The sequence below is a fragment of the Alexandromys fortis genome, unplaced genomic scaffold, assembly GCF_014885135.2.
Source record: "Alexandromys fortis isolate MF-2015 unplaced genomic scaffold, M_Fortis_MF-2015_v1.1 scaffold_8_9099976_23576923, whole genome shotgun sequence".
NCBI lineage: Eukaryota > Metazoa > Chordata > Mammalia > Rodentia > Cricetidae > Alexandromys > Alexandromys fortis.
In genome coordinates, this window is record NW_026067899.1 from 3,254,781 (window position 1) to 3,265,617 (window position 10,837).

The 10,837-nt window shown below is 36.2% G+C and overlaps 1 protein-coding gene across 1 annotated transcript in view; it reads right to left on the bottom strand.

The window, feature by feature from the left end:
• Ubr3 (ubiquitin protein ligase E3 component n-recognin 3) overlaps positions 1–10,837 on the bottom strand; it is a 124,947-nt gene that overhangs the window by 83,636 nt on the left and 30,474 nt on the right. The window contains exons 6-9 of the mRNA XM_050121899.1: positions 5,707–5,773; positions 4,255–4,385; positions 2,418–2,646; positions 275–454 (exon numbers count right to left, since the gene is read on the bottom strand). Coding sequence (XP_049977856.1) covers positions 275–454; positions 2,418–2,646; positions 4,255–4,385; positions 5,707–5,773 — 607 coding nt within the window. The remainder of the gene's footprint in view (positions 1–274; positions 455–2,417; positions 2,647–4,254; positions 4,386–5,706; positions 5,774–10,837) is intronic.

Sequence of the window (10,837 nt, forward strand, 5' to 3'; positions counted from 1 at the left end):
GCTGACAGTCCAAATTGTTATAAATATGTTACAAACCCGAGAAAACAGATTTCAAGTTTCTAAACTAATGGTTTAATGTGCTACCAGAAAACCACACTCGTTTCTTAATAAACCCTTGCTATGTTACTATGAATATTAAAGTTCTTATAAATAATAACTAATATAAATAATGAGACATCTGGTTTATAACCTCAATGGTGTACTATTATTTTTAATTAGTATTTAATATTTTAGCATTAGGTATCTTTCAAACAAACAAAGGTTAAATTCATACCTTGAAAGAAAGAAACAAAGTTCATCCATGTAACTAACAGGCCATGATCCTCCAAAAACCTCTTGGCCACACTTTGATGAGAAAGAATATTAATAAAATCACTAACAAGAGGCCAGTACGTATTATTCTTCAGTAAGGCTTCTCCACAGTTCACCACAACATGTAAACTATTTTCTTCATCTAAAAAAATCCAAAGATTACTTCTTTAAAAAACAACTTCACTAATGATACAAAATATTCATTATAGACTTTAGAAGCAGAAACACTTAGCATAGCATAGCATTTAAAATCGGTATGACTCTAGGCATGTTGTTTAGACCCTTCATTCTTAAAGTAAAGTAAGGAGTGTCTCTCCGAGGCATTAAATGGAAAGTTAACATGAAGCCCGAATGCACTGTGACCGTACTCAATACTACATGTCCTCTTCACTGCTGACACTGAGCAGCTACATGCTACAAAACCTCATTTCCTGGATTCTGTTTCAATCAAAAACATTATCATTAGATTAATCTCATTCTGGTTTATCGTTCAAGTCTGCTGATTTCAAATGGGACATATTGTTATCTTCTAGTCAAAGAATATGTGTAAATGCAATTTTTTAGCAAACAGAATTATCTCAGAAATAAATACACAAAAAGCACTGAAACCGCTTTAACACCTCCTCACCCAAAAATCCTTTTAACCTACTCCTTAACTAGCATACTGGACTATGGAGCCTCCATTCCCACCATGAAACAAACCATACTCACAGCACACCAAATGCTCAACACCAGTACTATTTTCTAGTACACAGTGAGGTATACAGTTACCAAAAGTCCATTCTTTACTGTTCATACTGTGTTCTTTTTATCACAATTATAGATTCAAACAAAGAGTATAACAAATAACGAAATATGAATTCACATTAAGAGGTATTACAGAAACTAAATCATATGCTTTGATATACAATAAAAATAAATGCATAGGGATAAAGGGGTTTAAAAAAATCTCAGGGATGGGGCTGGAGAGATGGCTCAGCAGTTAAGAGCACTGGCTGCTCTTCTAAAGGTTCTGAGTTCAATTCCCAACAACTACATGGTGGCTCAAAACCATCTCTGTTAGGATCTGATGCCCTCTTCTGGCATAAGATCAAACATGCAGATAGAGCACTCACATATGTAAAATAAACAAATAAATCTTTTTTAAAACCCAGCAACCTCAGGGCAGAAAAGGAAGGTTGTTTCAGAGATATGCTAATTCTACTTTAAACCAACTGAAAATGAATTTACAGATACAGTATAGATAAGATAAAATCCAACCAAGGAAACCATGCTCTAAAAGCAATTTTTCCAAAGAATTACAAGACTGGAAAATGAGAACCACTGAGATAATGCACAAGCCTGGCAACCTGAGTTCAATCCCTGTAATCCATACAAAGGTGGAAGAAGAAACTGATTGTACAAAGTTGACCTCTGACCTCAACCTGCATCCACGATAGGTTTTTTATTAAGAAATGGAAAATAAAAAATTCTTCTCTATGTTTAAAGTTAAAAAACAATGTATCACATTTAAATGATTCTTCACCTTATCAGACTTTTCAACTAACCATGCATTTGCCAAACTCATCAGTAAGGGGGGGCCTCTACTGAACTTCTTTATTTCTACACATTAAATTTATGCTTCAGTCCACAGAATTATTGTGCCCTACTCTTAAGTTAGAGCAAATAAAACCAGGACCCATTAGAAGTCAAGTTTGCCTGTTACTCCCTGATTCCCAATGGACAAAAAAGGGGAAACTACGTAACTCCATTATGGAAGAGGAATCGCCTACATCCAAAATTCTGAAGAAAATTCCCTAAAACTCCGACAATGCAAACTCATGACCCAGAGATGCTGTTGAGCCAGTGTTCTAGGATGTTGGGAATAACAAAATAAACTAAGTAAAATTTAGAATTGCTGGCCTATTTAACTGAGACTAGAAAATGAAAAACAGAAACAATAATTTTTTAAAAAAACACTTTTTTCTAACAGTGCTTTAAATACAACTGTTCTGTGAAGAAAGAAAAAAAAACACCTTGTAATCTTTAAAGAAATAAGGCAATGTTCAGACCTTGCTACACAAAAGTTACTAATAATAAACGAATGAATACAATTCTGAGTTTACCTTGCAGTTCACTTTTAATAAGGCAACTTTCCATCATGTATAACAGCACAGTGACCATAATATCCAGGAGCTGACACTCTTCTGTCACCTGCCTGGCGAGCTCCTCATTGCTGAACAACTGGACACTAATATGCACAATTCTGTTAGACATTGTGTCTGATTCATGACTTTTCTTCAGTGTTTTCATAATAAAAGCATAATGCTGAACAAAAGTCTTTGTGAAAGCAACCTGTAAAAATTTAAATAGAAAAAAATCAGTTTAACTGCAAATTTCAACTGCTGTTAATATTCTACATTGCATATTATAATCAGCTTTTAAAGCTGTTAGTAGCTTATGATGCAATGCAAGTTAAATAAAAAGGTAATTAAATAATTACAATAATTTTAAGTCACAGTTTGCCTTTTTTGGAACATTAGTAAAATGCTTTGATGGTTTTTAAAGTTAATAAACAATTTAACCTATTTAAGTTTTAAAACAATTATAAACTATGGTTTAAGAACATAAAATTTAGCCAGGTGGTGGCGGATCTCTGTAAGTTCAAGGCCAGCCTGGTCTACAAGAGCTAGTTCCAGGACAGGACAGTAATGCTCCAAAGCTACAGAGAAACCCTATGTCAAAAAAAAAAAGAAAAAGAAAAAAGAACATAAAATTTTACTTAAAATTATACATCAATTTTTTTGGAAAAGTATCTTTAACTAGGTGGTGATGACACACACATTTAATTCCAGGACTCGGGAGACAAGTCAGTTGGACCTGAGTTAGAGGTTAGTCTGGTCTACAGAGTGAATTCTAAGGCAGCCAGCCTACAAGAAAAATCTTGTTCCTGATTGGGGGGATGGAGAGGGTGGAGATTATCATTGTTCTTTAAAATCTGAAATCTTAGCTAGAAGCTAAGATCACTAACCAAGAAAGTTGGTGTGATTACCCAACAAGAAGTAACTCCCCAGCCCCCCACCCCGGGCTCTGAAAGATGACCGGCAGCAGTCGGACCCAATGCTCTGCAGTATTAATTACAGTTGCTGTTATTCCCTTTCTATGTCCCAAGTACATTTCCTGCTGCGCTTTTTAGTGTGTATAAAGACATACTGCTGCTCAAGAGTGTCTCTCCTAATGTGCACAGGGCCATGCAAGCTTTATGTTTTTCATAAACTGTGCAATGTCATTTTGCCATAACCACATCCTTTGGGACTAGAAACTACACCTTCCTATACTTGCATGTGAGTTAGTAACTATTCTCCCATTGACAATGTAACAAGCAACTACTAACCTATGCTAAGTCCATAATCTAAACTCAGTCACCCCATTACATGGTCTCATAGTACCTTGTCATTGTCTACACAGGACTTGACATTTTACATACTACTTGCTTCCTGAATTATTTTATTATTGTTTATCTCCCATCATTCCCTTCACACCTAGCTCCACTTGGTTAGACCCCAAAACTCATTTGTTTAGTAATATTACTCAGGTGGTTTTAGCTAAGACTTTAGATTTTATTGTTGTAAAAATCACAGAACAAAGATAATTTTTCAAAAAAGTGATGTGCAATTGTAAGTAAAATTTTATATTCTTAAACCATAGTGTTTTAATTGTCTTAAAACTTAAATTCAAAAATGGCAGTGCTTTGGAATTCTGCTGAGTAGTGCTCCTTTGAGGGAGAGCTGGAGTCTGTGGATTCTGGGCAGACTTGAACAGGAGAACAACCAATGCCCCTTAGTGTTACATCCTTGCAGTTATACCATATGAGCCTCGGCTCAGAAATGCATCAAAAGAAAAAGATTTAAGGGCATAAAAAGAATGAAACCAAAGTTCCAAAAGGAAGAAATAAATGGATACCTTATACTCTTGATCTGGAAGCATATTGAGTAAGAAAGTTACCATCTTCTGAGGGAACTCATACTTTATTGTCCAAAACAATAGTTCTTCTAAAAAACTTTTATGTTTCAAAACATCCATTATGGATTGATCTGCATAAGAAAAGAGAAAATTTATCACTAATGAAGTTGCTCATCTCATTTAAACTTTATCACACACACCTGACAGAACCTCCAATTCAGGTACCCTTTCAGCAGTGCACTGAAATGAACACAACTTCCATGGGACAAAAATAACACAGTTCATCCTAAAATCTTAATATAAAGCAGTTATTCAAAATTAAGTATTATTTGTCTTTCTGGTTTTTTTGTTTGGTTTGGTTTGGTTTTGGTTTTTGGTTTCTCTGTGTAAACAGTCCTTGCTGTCCTGGAACTCGCTCTGTATAGCAGGTTGACCTCAAACTCAGAGAACCACCTGCCTCTGCCTCCTGAGCACTGGGGTTACAGACATGGGCCACCACACTGAGATATAGTACTTGTTCTTAAATATAGCCCTCTATCTAAAATTTCACTGCTTCAAATTTTAGACTTGACATTACTAATCCAAAACATGAAATGCTACAAAATCTGAAATTGAGCACATAAATAGAAAACTCTATGAGAAAATTTCAAAGTTTTTCAAATTTTAAAAAGCATGGTAGCAATAGTAGCAAAAGCCTTTTTTTCCAGCCTTAGGGAGGAGGGGAGGCTCTTTGTGAGTTCAAGGCCAGTTTGAACTTACACAGACCTCAAGGACAACCAAGACTACTGAGAGGTGAGATCCTGTCTCAAATGGCCAAAAAAAAAAAAAAAAAAAAAAAGGCTCAGCAATTAGAAGCACTGACTGTCCTCCCAAAGATGCAGGTTCAATCCCCAACCCCCACATGGGAATTCACAACTGTCTGTAACTGCAGTTTCAAGGGGTCCTATGCCCTCCCTCTTCTTGCCTCAGCGAGCACTGTGCACACACATACACAGAAAATAATAATAAAAAAAAATTAAAACACTAAAACCAGAAACTGCCCCCAAGTTTTCAGAACTGCCATTTCCTAACAAGAATAATGTCATGGTACAAATTTAAAACAATCTAAAGCTAAAACTAAATAATGAAAACATAAAATTTAAAGTTAACTACATTTTAAATTTATTTAAGTTTAAATAAACCCAGGGACTTGATGGTCTATGTAGCTGAGATTCCTAAAGATTAAGTGTTTTGTTTGTTTTATCATTTTTAAAGAAAAAAACAGAATATAACCAGGTGTGGTGGCACACAGCTGTCATCAGTAAAATCTAAGAGGCTAAGTCAAAAAGATTGTTGAGACCAACATGGACACAAAGCAGAGTCAAGGCTAGTCCAGATGATATAGTAAAACCCTAGCTCAAAAAAAAAAAAAAAAAAAAGAAAAGAAAAGAAAAAGGGGCAAAATATAAATACCTTTGGTTCCACTGCTTAGCTTTACTCTCTTTCTCTTGCCCAAGCCTTGACTCCCATCCTGGTCCTCCTGGAAGAAACAAAGTCAACATTACCCATAGCCATGCTCATAAATGTATGTTTTATATAAATGTAACATACAGCTAAGGAAATAAATAAATAAATGTAACATATACACTCTTACATGCTATTGACCAACATAATTCACTTCTATGTAACTACAAGTGTTTTAATGCAACTTTATTGAAATTCATAGTAAAATATCCTTACTATTAAAATGCAAATATCTGTAATCTGTACCTATACAGAAAGACTCTTAAGCATTCCAAAATGCTAAAATAAAAATTTTGTAAGATTATACACATAACATTAAGGCACAAGGAAGCTAAAGGAATAATGGAATTTACCATAAGCAGGAAGAAAAGAAAAAGACGGAACAAAGCAAACAGGAAAGACTTCATTGAGTATGCCACAAAATGGGCTCAGAAATTCAAATTAAAAACCAGAGAGATGGTTCAGTGGATAGACTCACTTTCTATCAAGACTGACACATTGAGTTTGATCTTCAGGACCCACATGATAGGAGAGAACCTAATCCAGTAATTTGACCTCTGATCTCCACAGACACACCCTGGCATGTGCACCACCTTGCATATATACATATATATATAGTATGTTGTGTAAATTAATATATGTACATATATAGTGTGTGTGTAAATTAATGTAATACTGTTTTTTTAAAAAAATCAAATTCCAATATCGAGGAATTTGTTCAGTTGGTAGAGAATTGCCTACCATGAACAACACCCTAAATTCAATCCCTCCCACCACACAAACTAAGCATGGTGGCACATAAAATCAGCCTTGGGAGGAAGAAGCAGAGGGATCACGACTTCAAGGTTATCTTTGGCAACAAAACAAATTCGAGGCTAACCTAGGATACAAGAGACACTGTCTCAAAAACTAAGAAGTAGGGGAAGCTGGGTGGTGGTGGTACATGCCTTTAATCCCAGCACTCTGGAGACAGAGAAGTGGTTAAAAAAAAAAAAAAGGAGGAGGAGGAGGAGGAGGAGCGGAGAAAGGAATGAAGGAAAGAAAGGCAAAAGAAAGGAGGGGCTGAGGAGATAACTGAGTGGTTTAAGTGTTCGCCATATATGAGGACCAACCAGAGTTCAGATACCCAGAAACTATGTAAATGCCAAATGGATGTGTAGCCTGCTGTAATTCCAGCTTTCTGGTGTAGGAGACAGAATACTTAGAACAAGCTGGCTATCAAGACTAAACTCATTTAACATGGAAACCCTGAATAAGGTGGAAGAATGATGGAAACTGATCCCAATATCAAATTCAAGCACAGGTACATGCACACATGTACCCCCACATGTGCATGCATGCAAGCACGCACCCACATACACACACAAATATGTACACACGTGCATGAGTACACATACTATACTATGTTTTGCCAATTTGACATAAACTAGAGTTTTCTGGGAAGTAATATCAATTGAAGAGTTGCCTCTATCAGACTAACCCGTAGGCAACTCTGCAGGGTATTTTCTAATGACTGATATCGCAGTGCCCACTGAGGACAGTGCCATGCCTTGGGCAGGTAGTCCTGCATTGTAGACAAACAGCAGTTAAGCAGCCCATGTGGAGCAAAGCTAGGAAGCAGCATTCCTCCATGGTCTCTGCTTCAGTTCCTGCTCTGGCTTCCTTCAATGACTGTGATCAGAATGTGTCAGCCAAATAAACTATTTCCTCTCCTAACTTTGTGGTAATTGTGTTTATCACAGGACAGAAAGCAAACTGAGACATATGCACAGCACACATACAAAAAGGGGAAAGGGATGGATCGAATTCTGAAATAATCATAACGTACTAGAAGCTGGAATTGACATGGTAAAAAATAATAATATGCTTTGGAAAGACATTCAAGAATAAAAGCAATTTCTGCTCACTTATAATGCACACGTTTGTGAAAAACTTTACAAATAAAATGGATTAATTAGGGGGAGTACTCAGAACCTATTCAACTTCATAGCCAAAGAAGTAGATAAACTCTAATTGATACAAAAACTCATTTTGTATGCAAAGAAAATATCATGGGATGGTTTCGGCTGTCTCAGAGGATGCTTGAGACTATACAAGAGAATGAGACAGCTAACAAGTGCAGACCCCAGTAACAGAGGCCAGAGCTCTGTAAAAGCCAGACCCAAAATAAAAAACAAACAAACAAATAAATAAATAAATAAATGAAAAGCTGCAGGTCTCCTGGGGAAGAGGTCCTGAGCTGAGAGCAAGCACATGCTAATTAATTTTCTTAAAACGAAGCTGGAAAGGTTCCAGTTTCCTTTGATGCAGAACTAAGAGTTTTTTTCTCTCTAACTATGATTCAGCACTGAATAGCAGCAAGAATATTCAAATAATGTCTACAAAAATACTTATACATTTTGCTAGTGATTATTTTCAACGATTTAAGTGTGTAAAGGAAAAGAATAGTCATGAATAAGCAAAACTAATAACAATGATGGCAGGCTGAAAGCAAACATTTCCTTTTTGCTTTTCCTTTCTTTTTGCCCCTATTCTTCCATTTCTTTAAACTGGACATTCAGATGGTCATAGTTTTATGAGAGAAAAGAGTTTTATTACATTTGTACCTCAAAGTTACAGAAACTAATGATCCATTTATGGTTCACATAGACATTGCTATGGACCTTGGTCTATCTAAACTTCCCGATAGAAGCTATCTGTATGCTGGAATGATGATGCAGACCTGTAATCCCAGTACTCAGAAGGCCACGGCGGGAGTATCAAAGAAAGGCCTAAGCAGCCTGGGTTACATAACAAGATCATGACTAAAACAGAGGAAAATGCCTTACCGTACAACACACTTCCTTCCCTCTCAGAAGCATCTAATTATAACTAGTCCCACTCACAGATCAGACTGATGATGACCTCCTAGTGAACTAGATTGTCTATCTGATAGTCACAAGTTTTAAAAGTATGTATATTAAATTTTAAAATATTTCATAAAAATTTGATGTGTTCTTGATTTTGTTTTTGGTTCCATATAGCACAAACATTTTCTGTTATTTCAGAAGAGGTACACAAGAAAGAAACAAGAAGTGATATTATGAAAAATGTCATGTATATAAATAGCACTGTTGAGTACACAATGTTCTGTTACTCTGGGGACAACAGAGTACCTGACACACTGACAGGATCAAAATTAAGTGGATTGCAATATATACACTCATCAAATAAAACTCCAAGATAGAAATAAATCTTGCTACTATTGCAGTTTCAAGTCTATTTTTTATGTAAATATTTATCTACATGTATGTAGGTGTGCCACATGTGTGGGTGCTCTCAGGGGCCAGAATAGGGTGTCAGATTCAGAACCACTGGAACTAGAGTTACAGGTGGGTGTGGGAACCAGATTCGGACCCTCAGGAAGAGCGGTGCTTTTAACATTGAGCCATTCCTCAAATCTGTTGTTTCATCTTAAAACCGAAAGCTAAATTAGATATCTCTTCCAATTCAAAATTCTAGTTTTGTTATTCTGCATATGTTGTAGATCAACCCAGGACAATGTGTTGCTGAACAGCTGCCCTACTAGCTAGCTACAGGCCTAGCCTTTAAAACACTTTTTTTCATTGCTCTAAGAATAGGACAATTAAAATGTAGCTGTTCTCTTCTCATCCTATCACTGTTTACTTATAATTTGTTGGATTAGCAGACAAAAATAATGAAAGGGCTGGCTTGCTAATCTGTGGGTCTGCAGAGTAAAAGTGTAGGAATTCCTATCATCAGGCCTCATTAAATTTCAATATGAACACTAAAGCAAATTTGCTATGGTACTTACAGCTTCCAGATACTAAAACAGTAAAAGAAAAAGGAAAAAAGGAAGGAGGTGGGGGCAGAAGGTTTTAAAAGCCTTAGTGAAATTTCCAAACAGCAAAAGTGAGTCATTGAAAAAGCTCTACATCTAGGCACCACACTCTATCTCATCCTTTCATCAATTTCCTCCTTAATGTGCACATTCTGTTCTTTACTGAGTTATTAAAATCATTTTAATAATACATGCAAAAAATGTTTTGAAAAAGGTACAATACAAATTCAAAATATGTCATTAGCTTTGTGAGTGGGAGGAAATGCTTCTTTTTCTCTCTAAATGAACCAATACAACTCAACACATTGTGTGCTTATAAAGTAGCTCCCAGTGGTATTTTTTTCATGTAAGCCAATGGTCTTAACACAATATTTACCATTAAAAAAAAGAAACAACCAAAAAAAATTTAAAAAGAAATAAAAGCAGAAATAAAATAGGACAGATAAGTTCAAAAGATCAGCAGAAAGTTAGTAGTAACATAACTTTGCTGCTCATTAAATTTTAAAATGTTTACTATGAAGAATACCACCAATTTCTAGTATATTCCCTTTTACTTTAGAAGGGTAAAAACCAACTCTCTAAGCCAGGTGTGGTGGCTCATGCCTATAATTCCAGCAACTGGAAGTGCTGTGAGTCCAGCCCATCTGCACTCCACAATAAGTCTAAGCCAGCCTGACCTACAAAGTAAGATCTTGTCTTAAAAAGAAGAAAAAAAGTTAGTCATGGTGGTGCATACCTTTAAACCAGCATTCAAGAGGCAGGGACAGGCAGATCTCCATAAGTTCCAGGCCAGCCCAATATATATAGTTTCAAGACAGCCACGGCTAAACAGAGTGACCCTGTGTACTGGGATAGCTTAATGTCAACTTGACACAAGCTGAAGTCATTGGAGAGGAGGGAACCTCAATTAAGAAGATGCCTCCATAAAAACTGGGCTGCAGACAAGTAAGACATTTTCTTGAGTAATAATTGATGGAGAAGGGGCGAGGCAATTATGAGTGGTACCAATCCTGGGCTGGTGGGTCCTGGGTTCTTTAAGAAAGCAGGCTGAGCAAGTCATGGGGAGTAAGCCAGTAAGCAACACTCCTCCATGGCCTCTGCATCAGATCCTGCCTCCAGGTTCTTGTTGTATTTGAGTTCCTGTCCTGACTCAAATACACTGATGAACAGTGATATAGAAGTGTAAGGTAAAGGTAAATAAACCCTTTCCTCCCTCTTTTTTTTTTTTTTTTTTTTTTT